The sequence below is a fragment of the Chiloscyllium punctatum genome, chromosome 1 (genome assembly GCF_047496795.1).
Source record: "Chiloscyllium punctatum isolate Juve2018m chromosome 1, sChiPun1.3, whole genome shotgun sequence".
Classification (NCBI taxonomy): Eukaryota; Metazoa; Chordata; class Chondrichthyes; order Orectolobiformes; family Hemiscylliidae; genus Chiloscyllium; species Chiloscyllium punctatum.
In genome coordinates, this window is record NC_092739.1 from 168,644,849 (window position 1) to 168,657,822 (window position 12,974).

Below are 12,974 nucleotides of genomic sequence, written 5' to 3' on the forward strand. Positions count from 1 at the left end.
ATGACATGATGATTGGGGAGTGGATAGTGAGGAGGATTGTCAGAGGATACAGCAGCATATCGACAGGCTGGAGACATGGGGCAGAGAAATGGCAGATGGAGGTTAATCCAGACAAACATGAGGTGATGCAATTTGGGAGATCTAATGCAGGAGGGAAGTATACAGTCAATGGCAGAACCTTAAGTAGCATCAACACACTGAGGGATGTAAGCAACACAAGTGGATAAGTTGGCCAAGAAGTTACATGACATGCTTTGCTTTCATTGGTTGGGACATGGAGTGCAATGGTTCTGGATTAGAGTGGTGCTGGAAAAGCACAGCAGGTCAGGCAGCATCTGATGAGCAGGAGAATCGACGTTTTGGGCAAAAGCCCTTCATCAGGAATAAAGGCAGAGAGCCTGAAGGGTGGAGAGATAAATGAGAGGGGGGTCTTTGTTTGTCCTTGTTTTTGGGCACATTTGGAATATTGTGTACAGTTCTGGTTACCACACTACCAGGAGGATGTGGAGGTTTTCGAGAGGGTACAGAACAGTTTAACAGGATGTTGCCTGGTTTGGAGGGTACTAGCTATGAGGTACAATTGGACAAATGCAACTTGTTTCCACTTGAACACTGAAGGAGGAGGGGTGGCCTGATAGAAGTTAACAAAATTATGAGAGGCATGGATAGAATGGACAGTTGGAGTCTTTTTCCCAGATAGAAATGTCAGTTACTAGGAGACACAGGTTCAAGGTTAAAGGGGGAAGGTTTAAAGGAGATGTGAGAGGCAGGTTATTTACACAGAGGGTGGTATATGCCTGGAATGTGCTGCCAGAGGTGATGGTGGCAGATACAGTAACAGTGTTTAAGAGGCACCTTGACAGATACGTGAGTAAGCATCAGAAACAAAATGTTTTCAGATTAGAAAGGCATCATGGGTCAGCACAGACTTGATGGGCCGAATGGCTTGTTCCAATGCTGTGCTGTTCTTTGTTCCTTGTTCTGTGAGACACACTTGTTGAATGACAACATTGTATTTGCCTTCCTAACTCCTGACTCAGCCTGCAAGTTTACCTTCAGAGAAACCTGGACTAGGACTCTCAAGTCCCGTTCCACTTCAGATTTAATCTTCTCCCTCCTTATTTCTTTTATTTTGCCCTCTGTTGGTCTTTGTAAGCTTCCCAATCCTCTGGTTTCTCACTGGCTTCTTCACCATCCTATCTCCATGTGATGTAAACTCCAAAGAATTATGTATCTCTGAGGTCTCTCCTTTGTTTAAACAAAGCCCTACTTTTAATTGTATAAGTCTTACCTTGGTTTGCTTTTACAAAATGCAAAACTCACATTTATCTAAATTAAACTCCATCTGCCACTCCTCAGCCCATTGATCCAATTGATTAAGATCTCTTTGTAATCTGAGGTAAACCTCTCTACTGTCCACTCGACCAACATGAGCTACCAATGTTTACATGCTATGCCCCAAACTGATGAACGTCAGCATAATAAACCTAACCCTGAAGTTCGGGTGTTAGTCTTGTAAAGCTGCATTGCACTCCTCCAAGGCCAGGGCACCCTTCCTGAGGTGTGGTGCCCAGATCTGCTGTCAGTGCTCCAAGTGGGGTGTAACCAGGGTTTGGTATAATCTCTACATCCCTGTACTCCAGCCCTTTAGATGTGAAAGCTGTCATACCATGAGCTTTCTTGACTAGTTTCTGATGTGTCTGTGGCATTTTAAAGAGCTGTGCACCTGAACCCCCAGATCAGGTTGGACACCCCCGGATCAGGTTGGACACCCCCAGATCAGGTTGGACACCCCCGGATCAGGTTGGACACCCCCAGATCAGGTTGGACACCCCCAGTCTTTAACTTGGTGCCTTCTGAAAAAAATACCCTCATCTACCATTTTCAGTCCAAAGTAGATAACCTCACACTTGCTTATATTAAAATCCTTCTGCCCTAGCTTTGCCCTTTCACCCACAGTATCCTGTTGTAATTTTATGTTGTCATTAACATCCAATTTTGTGTTGGCAGCAAATTTGGATATTTGACTTTTTATTCTGTTATCTAAATCATTAATGAATATTGTGAATAATCGAGGCACCAACATAGATCCCTAGGGGACACCATTAATCATGTCCTGCCAATTTGAGTAATTACCCATTACTCTAACTCTCTGTTTTCTGCTACTCAACCATTTTCCGATCTAAGTCAGTAGTTATAATTTCCTACATTATCCCTGTTGTATGTCTTAAGCAAAGGAACAGCGTTGGCTATTCTCCTGTCTTCTGGAACCTCGCCTCTGGCTAAAGAGGAATCAAAGTTCTGTGTCAAGGCCCAATTAAATTCCTCCTTTGTCTCCCTCAGTATATTGGGATTGATCCCATCAGGCCCTGGCAACTTATCATCGAATCACAGACTCTGTATTCCTGTTTCTCCTTCCACAGTGAATCACCTCACACTTTTCCACATTAAACTCCATTTGCCATCTCTCAGCCCAGCTCTGCATCTGATCTATATCCCTCTGTAACCTGCAACATCCTTCAGCACTATCTACAACTCCACCAATCTTAGTGTCATCCGCAAGTTTACTAACCCACCCTTCTACACACTCATCCAGATCAGTTATTAAAATGACAAACAGCAGTGGACCCAAAACAGATCCTTGCGGTACACCACTAGTAACCTAACTCCAAGATGAACGTTTCTCATCAACCACCACCCTCTGTCTTCTTACGGTAGGCAATGTCTGATCCAGACCGCTAAACCATCCTCAATCCCACGTCTCTGTATTTTCTGCAGTAGCCTACCGTGGGAAACCTTATCAAGCACCTTACTGAAATCCATATACACCACATCAACCACTTTACCCTCATCCACCTGTTTGGTCACTTTCTTAAAGAACTCAGTAAGGTTTGTGAGGCACGACCTACCCTTCACAAAACTGTGCTGACTATCCTTAATCAACCGATTCCTTTCTAGATGATTCCAAGTCCTATATCTTATCATCCTTTCCAACACCTTACCCACATCTGAAGTAAGCCTCACAGGTCTATAGTTACCAGGGTTGTCTCTACTCCCCTTCTTGAACAAGGGAACAACATTTGCTATCCTCCAGTCTTCTGGCACTATTCCTGCAGACAATAATGACATAAAGATCCTTATCAAATGCCTTGCTACAATCCATCTACATGGCATCCACTACTCTATCTTCATCAATGTGTTTTAGATTCGATTCCCTTCAGTCTGGAAACAGGCCATTTGGTCCGCACCAACCCTCTGAGGAGTAACCCACCAGATCCATTCCCCAACCCTAGCTTTACCCCTGATTAATGCACTGAACACTAGGGGCAATTTAGCATGTCCAATCCACCTAACCTGCAAATACAAAGAAGAAAGAACAAAGAAAATTTACAGCCCAGGAATAGGCCTTTCAGCCCTCCAAGCCTGAGCCGATCCAAATCCACTGCCTAAACCTATAATCCAATTTCTGTATCCCTCTGCTCCCCACTTACTCATGCATCTGTCCAGACGCATCTTAAATGAATCTACCGTGCCTGCCCCTACCACCTCTGCTGGGAATGCGTTCCAGATGCCCACCACCCTCTGTGTGAGGTACTTGCCGCATGTATCCTCCTTAAACTTTCCACCTCTCACCTTGAAAGCATGACCTCTCGTTATGGAATCCTTCACCCTGGGAAAAAGCTTGTCTCTATCCACCCTGTCTATACCCTTCATGATTTTGTAAACCTCAATCAGTTTCCCCCTTCCATCTCCGTTTCTCTAATGAAAATAAACCTAACTAGCATAGCTAGCACCTTCCATACCAGACAACATCCTCGTAAACCTTCTCTGCACCCTCTCCAAAGCGTCCACATCCTTTTGGTAATGTGGCGACCAGAACTGTACACAGTATTCTAAATGTGGCCAAACCAATGTCTTGTATAATTTTAACATGACTTGCCAGCTCTTATACTCAATACCCTGTCCAATGAAGGCAAGCATACTATATGCCTTCTTGACCACTCTATCCACCTGTGCAGCAACCTTCAGGGTACAATGGACCTGAACTCCCAGATCTCTCTGCTCATCAACTTTTCCCAAGGCTCTTCCGTTTACTGTATAGTTTGCTCTAGAATTAGACTTCCCAAAATGCATCACCTCACATTTGCCTGGATTGAACTCTATCTGCCATTTCTCCTCCCAACTCTCCAGTTTATCTATATCCTCCTGTATTATTTGACAGATCCTTATGCTTTCTGCTACTCCACCAATCTTTGTGTCATCTGCAAACTTGCTGATCATACCAACAGTGCCCTCTTCCAGATCATTTATGTATATTACAAACAACAGTGGCCCCAGCACTGATCCCTGTGGAACATCACTGGTCACCTTTCTCCATTTCGAGAAACTCCCTTCAACTACTACTCTCTGTCTCCTGTTGCTCAAGCAGTTCTTTATCCACCTCGTTAGAACACCCTGCACACCACGTGACTTCACTTTCTCCATTAGTCTACAATGGGGAACCTTATCAAACACCTTACTAAAGTTCATGTATATGACATCAACAGCCCTTCCTTCATCTATCAACTTGGTCACTTTGTCGAAGAACCCTATTAAGTTGGTAAAGCACGATCTCCCCCACACACAACCATGTTGCCTATCACTGATAAGCCTATTCTCTTCCAAATACAAAAAAATCCTATCCCTCAGTACTTTCTCCAGTAACTTTCCCACCACTGACGTCAGGCTCACTGGTCTACAGTTATCCGGAATATCCCTACTATCCTTCTTGAACAGGGGGACAACATGAGAAACCCTTCAGTCCTCTGGCATCTCACCTATGTTTAAGGATGCTACAAAGATATCTGTCAGGACCCCAGCTATTTCCTCTCTCGCTTCCCTCAGCAACCTGTCTTTCGTAAAGACAGAAGCAAACAACTTATTTAGGGCTTCCCCTACCTCCTCAGACTCCACACAGAAGTTCCCTATGCTATCCCTGATTGGTCCTACTCTTTCTTTGACCATTCTCTTATTCCTCTCATAAGTGTAAAATGCCTTTGTGTTCTCCCTAATCCGTTCTGCCAAGCCTTTCTCGTGCCCCCTCCTGGCTCTCCTCAGACCATTTTTAAGCTCCTTTCTTGCCTGCCTGTAATCCTGTAGAGCTGAGCTTGACCTTAGCTTCCTCCACCTTACGTAAGCTACCTTTTTCCTTTTGACGAGAAGCTCCACCGCTCTCGTCATCCAAGGTTCCTTTATCTTACCACTTCTTGCCTGTCTCAGAGGGACATATTTATTCATCACTTGCAATAACTGTTCCTTAAACAGTCTCCACATGTCTATAGTGCCTTTACTGTGGAACAATTGCTCCCAATCCATGCTTCCTAACTCATGTCTAATTGCATCATAGTTTCCTCTTCCCCAATTAAATATCCTCCCATTTTGCCTAATCCTCTCCTTCTCCTTAGCTGTGTAGAATGTGAGGCAGTTGTGGTCACTATCACCAAAATGCTGTCCCACCACAAGATCTGATACCTGCTCCCGGTTCATTGTCAAGCACCAAGTCTAGAATGGCCTCTCCCCTCGTCGTCCTGTCAACGTACTGAGTTAGGAAACCTTCCTGAACACACCTTACAAAAACAGCTCCATTCAAATCTTCTGCTCAAAGGAGGTTCCAATCAATATTGGGAAAGTTAAAGTCACCCATTACAACAACCCTACTACGTCCACACTTTTCCAAAATCTGTCAACCTGTGCTTTCTTCCATCTCCCTGCTGCTATTGGGGGGCCTGTAGTAAACCCCTAAAGAGGTGACTGCTCCCTTGCTGTTCCTAATTTCCACCCATACTGACTCGGCAGGCAGATCTTCCTCGACAATGGAAGCTTCTGTAGCTGTGATACCCTCTTCGAACAGACACCTAGCTTTTCTCATGCCTAGGAGTAACTATTTCCCTGGAACTCTTATCTGTCACAGCCTCTGCCTCCTGAATTATTAGATTACTTAGATTACTTACAGTGTGGAAACAGGCCCTTCGGCCCAACAAGTCCACACCGCCCCGCCGAAGTGCAACCCACCCATACCCCTACATCTACATCGACATGATCCAAAGTTCATCCAGCTCCTGCTCCAATTCCCTAACACAGTCTTGGAGGAGCGAGAGTTGGGTGCACTTCCTGTAGATGTACTTGGATGGGACACTATTGGTGCCCCTGACCTCAAACATCCTGCAGGAGGAACATTGCTCTCCCTGCACTGCCATCCCTGCTCGTCCCCTAGTCACAAAGTAAAAAAGAGATGCTTACCTGATATATCCCTGGTCTTTAAGGTTAGAGGAGGTGGTTGGGTGGGAGGCCCTACAAAAGTATGGTCTCGGGTGGAGAAAACACTGACTTATATAGCAATAAGAAGTCCCTCCTTTCCCAGAAACCTCTGCTCTCTGACTTCAAATTTAAAAGCACAAATCAGTGACTCACCGCTCCCGGCAGGCCCCTGGTGCAATCTCCCTGCCCTGTCTATACCTGACATATGCTTCCTTCTTTTTCTTAACAAAACCCTCAATTTCTTTAGTCATCCAGCATTCCCTATACCTACCGGCCTTCCCTTTCATCCTGACAGGAATATATTTTCTCTGGATTCTTGTTATCTCATTTCTGAAGGCTTCCCATTTTCCAGCCGTCCCTTTACCTGTGAACATCTGCCTCCAATCAGCTTTTGAAAGTTCTTACCAAATACCGTCAAAATTGGCCTTTCTCCAATTTAGAACTTCAACTTTTAGATCTGGTCTATCCTGTTCCATCACTATTTAAAAACAAATAGAATTATGGTCGCTGGCCCCAAAGTGCTCCCCCACTGACACCTCAGTTACCTGCCCTGCCTTATTTCCCAAGATTGTGTCAAGTTTTGCACCTTCCCTAGTAGGTACATCCACATACTGAATCAGAAAATTGTCTTGTACGCACTTAACAAATTCCTCTCCATCTAAACCTTTAACACTATGGCAGTCCCAGTTGATGTTTGGAAAGTTAAAATTCCCTACCATAACTACCCTATTATTCTTACAGATAGCTGAGATCTCCTTACAAGTTTGTTTCTCAATTTCCCTCTGACTATTAGGGGGTGTATAATACAATCCCAATAAGGTGATCATCCCTTTCTTATTTCTCAGTTTCACCCAAATAACTTCCCTGGATGTATTTCCAGGAATATCCTCCCTTAGCACAGCTGTAATGCTATCCCTTATCAAAAATGCCACTCTCCCTCCTCTCTTGCCTCCCTTTCTATCCTTCCTGTAGCATTTGTACCCTGGAACATTAAGCTGCCAGTCCTGCCCATCTCTGAGCCATGTAATTGCTATGATATCCCAGTCCCATGTTGCTAACCATGCCCTGAGTTCATCTGCCTTCCCTGTTAGGCCCCTTGCATTGAAATAAATGCAATTTAATTTATTAGTCCTACCTTGTCCCTGTCTGCCCTAACTGTTTGACTCACTTCTGTTCTCAACTGTACCCATCTCAGATTGATCTCTTTCCTCACTATCTCCCTGGGTCCCCCCACCTTACTAGTTTAAATCCCTCCAAGCAGTTCTAGCAAATTTCCCTGCCAGTATTTTAGTCCCCTCCCAATTTAGGTGCAATCCATCCTTCTTGTACAGGTCACTTCTACCCCAAAAGAGATTCCAATGATCCAAAAGTGTGAATCCTTCCCCAATACACCAGCTCCTCAGCCATGCATTCATCTGCTCTATCCTCCTATTCCTGCCCTCACTGGCTTGTGCCACCAGGAGTAATCCAGATAACCCTTGAGGACCTCCTTTTTAAATTCCTGCCTCACTCTCTGTAATTACCCATCAGAATCTCAACCTTTTCCCTTCCTATGTCATTGGTTCCAATGTGGACAATGACCTCTTGCTGGCCCCTCTCCCCCTTGAGAACATTCTGCACCCCCTGTGAGATATCCTTGATCCTGGCACCAGGGAAACAACACACCATTCTGATTTTTCGCTGCTGGCAACAGAAACATCAGTCTGTACCTCGGACTACAGAATCCCCTAACACAATTGATCTCTTGGAAGCTGACATACCCTCATTGCATTAGAGCCAGTCTCAATACCAGAAACTTGGCTGTTTGTGCTACGTTCCCCTGAGAATCCATCACCCCCTACATTTTCCAAAACAGCATACCTGTTTGAAATGGGTATATCCACAAAAGACTCCTGCACTTGCTGCCTACCTCTCTTACCTTTCCTGGAGTTAACCCATCAATGTGACTGTATCTAAGACTTTCGCCTCTTCCTATAATGGCCATCCATCACACACTGTTGCTGTTGCAAATTCCTCATTGCTTCTGTCTCTCCAACCGATCCATTCGATCTGATAAGATTCACAAACAACAGCATTTATTGCAGATATAATCTGCAGTAAGCCTTAAACTCTCTATAAACTCCCACATCTGACAAGAAGTGCATGTCACTCTATTGAAGACCATTTTTGCTCCTTCACAATCTACAGACCCCGAAAATAGCACCGTCTTATTCCTCTACAAAACACTGCCACAAGTTAGATTAATAGTTACAGCTTATTTTTAAAGTTTCATCAAGAGATATATCTCAAAAACATATAATCAAAAAAGAACCCACTCTACTCACTCCTGCAGACTTTCTGTAGACCACTTAAAACAATTAACGTATCTGATTCTGTGCTGTGAACCTCACCCAAACAGTTCCTCCAAGATTAGTTGTGAATTTCACTGTTTGTTAATTTTCCCAGACACACTCCAATGTCCAGCGATACATGAATTCAAACAGCAAAGGCAGTAACTGTGCAGGTTCTCTCTGGTGTCAGTTTCTTTCTCTCTCTCTTTCCTGCACTGACCTCACCATGTGCTTGATAAGCTGCAGAGCTGGGCTGAGAGGTGGCAAATGGAGTTTAATGTGGAAACGTGTGAGCTGATTTACTTTGGAAGGACCAACAAGAATGCAGAGTACTGGACTAAGTAAGATTCTTGGGAGTGTAGATGAGCAGAGAGATCTCAGTATCCACATGCATAGATCCTTGAAGTTGCCACCCAGGTTGATAAGGTTGTTAAGGCGCATGGTGTGTTCGCTTTTATTGGTAGGGGGATTGAGTTTTGGAGCCATGAGGTCATGCTGCAGCTGGACATAAATTTTGGTGCAACCTAATTTGGAGTATTGTGTACAGTTCTGGTCACCACGTTATAAGAAGGATGTGGAAGCTTTGGAAAAGGTTCAGAGGAGATTTACTAGGATGTTGCCTGGTATGGAGGGAAGGTCTTACGAGGAAAGGCTGAGGGACTTGAGGCTGTTTTTATTAGAGAGAAGCTGGCTAACAGGTGAGTTAATAGAGACATATAAGATAATCAGAGGGTTAGATAGGGTGGACAGGGAGAGACTTTTTCCTCAGATGGTGGCTAGCATGAGAGGACATAGCTTTAAGTTGAGGGGTGATAGATCTAGTACAGATGTCAGAGGTCATTTCTTTACTCAGAGTGTAGTAGGGGCGTGGAACACACTGCCTGCAGCAGTAGTAGATTTGCCAACTTTAAGGGCATTTAAATGGTCATTGGATAGTCATATGGATGAAAATGGAATAGTGTAGGATAGATGGGCTTCAGATTAGTTCCACAGGTCGGCGCAACATCAAGGGCCGAAGGGCCTGTACTGCGCTGTAAGGTTGTACGTATTCATTAAGGACCTCCCCTACCTTCTCTGACTCCAGGCACAAGCTCACTCCACTACCCCTGATCAGCCCTACCCTCACTCTTGCCATCCCCTCGTTCCTCATATCAGCGTGGAACATCTTAGAGTTTTCCTTAATATTGTCCATGAAAGCTGCTTCTTGTCCCCTTCTAGCTTTCCTTAGTCAATTCTTCAGTTCTATCCTGGCTAACTCTCTAGAGCCCTGTCTGATCCTTGCCTCCTCAACCTTAAGTAAGCTTCCTCTTCCTCGTGACTAGATGTTCCATACCCCTTGTCACCCAAGTTTCCTTCACCCTGCCACCCTGTCCTTGCCTCACTGGGATAAACCTATCCAGCTCTATCAGAAGGTGCTTCCTGAACCACCCCCACATTTCTGTTGTTCATTTCCCTGAGAACATCTGTTCCCAATTTAGGTGCCCCAGCTCCGACCTAATAGCATTATAATTCCCCCTCCCCCAATAAATCCTTTCCCATATCATCTGCTCCTATCCCTCTCCATGAGTATAGTAAAGGTCATGGAGTTGTTGTCAGTATCACCAAAATGATCTTGCACCGAGCGATCTGACACCTGGCATGGTTCATTATGAACTAAATCCAATATGACTTCCCCTCTGGTCAGCCTATCTACATATTGCGTCAGGAACCCTTCCTGGACAAAACAGACAATATTTGCTCCATCCAACCTATTTGAACCAATGAGGTTCCAATCAATATTAGGGAAGTTAATGTCACCCATGACAACAGCCCTGTTACTTCTTCACCTTTTTAAAATCTACCTCCCAATCTGCTCCTCCATGTTTCTGTTGCTATTGGGGGGCCTGTAGAAAACTCTGAATAAAGTGACTGCTCCTTTTCTGTTTCTGACTTCCACCCAGACTGACTCAGTAGACAAACCCTCCTCAACAACCTCCCATTCTGCAGCGATGATGATGGCTAACCATTGAGCCACTGTGCTGCACCAGTTTATTATTAAACTGGAGAGGGTTCAGAAGAAATTTACTAGAAATTTGCCAGGAGTGAAGGTCTGGGACATTTTTCTTTGTTGTGTTGGAGATTGAAGGATGACTTTATGGAGGTTTATAAAATCACGAGGGGTATAGATAAGATGAATAACATGTGCCTTTTCCCTCTGCTGGCCGATTTCAAGACTAGGGGGTATATTTTTAAGGTGTGAGGAGAAAGATTTTAAAAAAACCTTGGGGCAGTTTTTTACACAGAGGATGGTTTGTGTGTGGAATGAACTTCCAGACAAAGTGGTGGATGCAGGTACAGTTACAATGTTTAAAAGATATTTTGTTAAGTATATGAATAGGAAACGTTTGGAGGGATTTGGGTCAAGTGCAGGAAGGTGGGATGAGTTTAGTTTGAGAACATGGTCAGCATGGACTGGTTGGACCAAAGGGTCTGTTTCCGTGCTGTGTGACTCATTGACTCTATAACTATAGAACTTCAGTTCAGCCACATTTGGAATATTGTGTACAGTTCTGGTTTCCACTACCAGAGGCCATAGGTTTAAGGTAAAAGAGGAAAAGTTTAAAGGAGATGTAAGAGGCAGGTTTTTTCCATAGAAGCTGGTGAGTGCCTGGAATGTACAGCCAGAGATGGTGGCGGAGGCAGATACATCTTGACAGAAACATGAATAGCCAGGGAACAGAGGGATATGGACTGCATGGAGGCAAAAGGTTTTTACTTTAGAAAGACATCATATAAGTCTGCACAGACTTGGTGGGCTGAAGGGCCAGTTCCTGTGCGGTAGTGTTCTTTGTTCATTTATCAGAGTTGACTGACTATGTGGAGCTAGGGATAGGGGTGCTATGATGAAGGAGAACAGAAGGTCAATAATGGTTATTCTGCCTGAACCCTTTATCTCTGCCTTCACAATTGACAGCGATACTGTCAGCATTCGAATTAGAGGAGTGTGAAATATTACATTAAACAATCAGGCTGAGTTCGACCAGGGTGAGATTTGAACTTCTATCCCAGGCGATTTTGCTGGATCTCTTGATTGCTAGCTCAGCATCATTGATTGTGTGTGGCATCATGAGCCCATCCATAATTACACTTGGGAAAGTGCTGAAGAGCTACCTTTTAACACAGTGAAGTTCGGGGATATTGACACGGTGAAACTGAAGGAACAGCAATATAATCTCAGGGACAACTAAAGATGGACAATAAATTCTGGTCCAGCCAGTGACCGACATGTCCATTGAGTGAATGAAAACCAGCCGTACAGTGTGTCTCCATTGCCGTGTTTATCTCTTTCTCTGTCCACCTCTCTGCCCCATTCTCATGCTGACACATAATCACCTTGAGATTCTCTCCTGTTTTCCCTTTCCAGAGCATTGCTCCTTTTGGTTGCCTCTGTATGGCAGTTTATGTTGTCAGCTTGCTGCCCAGCCTCTCTGTATGACCCAGCAAATGATGTCAAGCTTTTTAAACCTGCAGGTGAGTGCAGTATTAGCTGATGTTCTGACTGCAAAATTGTATTTTTGTTTAGTATGATTTCACTGCTGCATATTCGCTGTTTGCTGACCAGCACACAACAAGTAATCGTTAACTGACTCCAAAGCAGATCAGAATTAGGGAAGGTGACTATCCAGCCAATTATGCCTTTGCTAGCTCTCTGTTAGAGTGATCCAATTAGTATTTAAACTTTGGAAATGATTTTTAATAATTAGTTATTTATATAATTCACTTGTATATAAATATTGACTCTGCTTCTACTGTCAATTTGAGCAGTGGTCTGTAGGTGTACTGGTGGTGTGGATGTAATGTGACTGGACTGGGAAAAGGGAATCCTGGGCTAATGCTTTGAAAACATGGATTTCATAATATCAGATGGGTAAATTTAAATTGCATCAGTGACCTCCTGGTTCAGGGATATCTACCCCGTCTAATTCTGCTGTATGTGTAAGTAGGGTCTCCTTCCTATCGGAAAGATGTTGTGAAACTTGAAAGGGCTCAGAAAAGATTTACAAGGATGTTGCCAGGGTCGGAAGATCTGAGCTACTGGGAGAGGTTGAACAGGCTGGGGCTGTTTTCCCTGGAGCGTCGGAGGCTGAGGGGTGACCTTATAGAGGTTTACAAAATTATGAGGGGCATAGAGCTTAGAACTTGGACAATGCAGCACAGAACAGGCCCTTCGGCCCTCGATGTTGCACTGACCTGTGAACTATTCTCAGCTCGTCTCCCTACACTATCCCAAAATCATCCATGTGCTTATCCAAGTTTTGTTTAAATCTCCCTAATGTGGCTGAGTTAACTCCATTGGCAGGTAGGGCA

At 44.3% G+C, this 12,974-nt stretch overlaps 1 protein-coding gene across 4 annotated transcripts in view; it reads left to right on the top strand.

The window, feature by feature from the left end:
* Positions 1 to 12,974, top strand: part of LOC140481781 (rho-related BTB domain-containing protein 1-like) — a 742,286-nt gene that overhangs the window by 119,682 nt on the left and 609,630 nt on the right. For all 4 annotated transcript variants that reach the window (XM_072578316.1, XM_072578319.1, XM_072578321.1 and 1 more), the window contains one exon: positions 12,031 to 12,137. In XM_072578316.1, the coding sequence (XP_072434417.1) occupies positions 12,031 to 12,137 (107 nt within the window). The remainder of the gene's footprint in view (positions 1 to 12,030; positions 12,138 to 12,974) is intronic.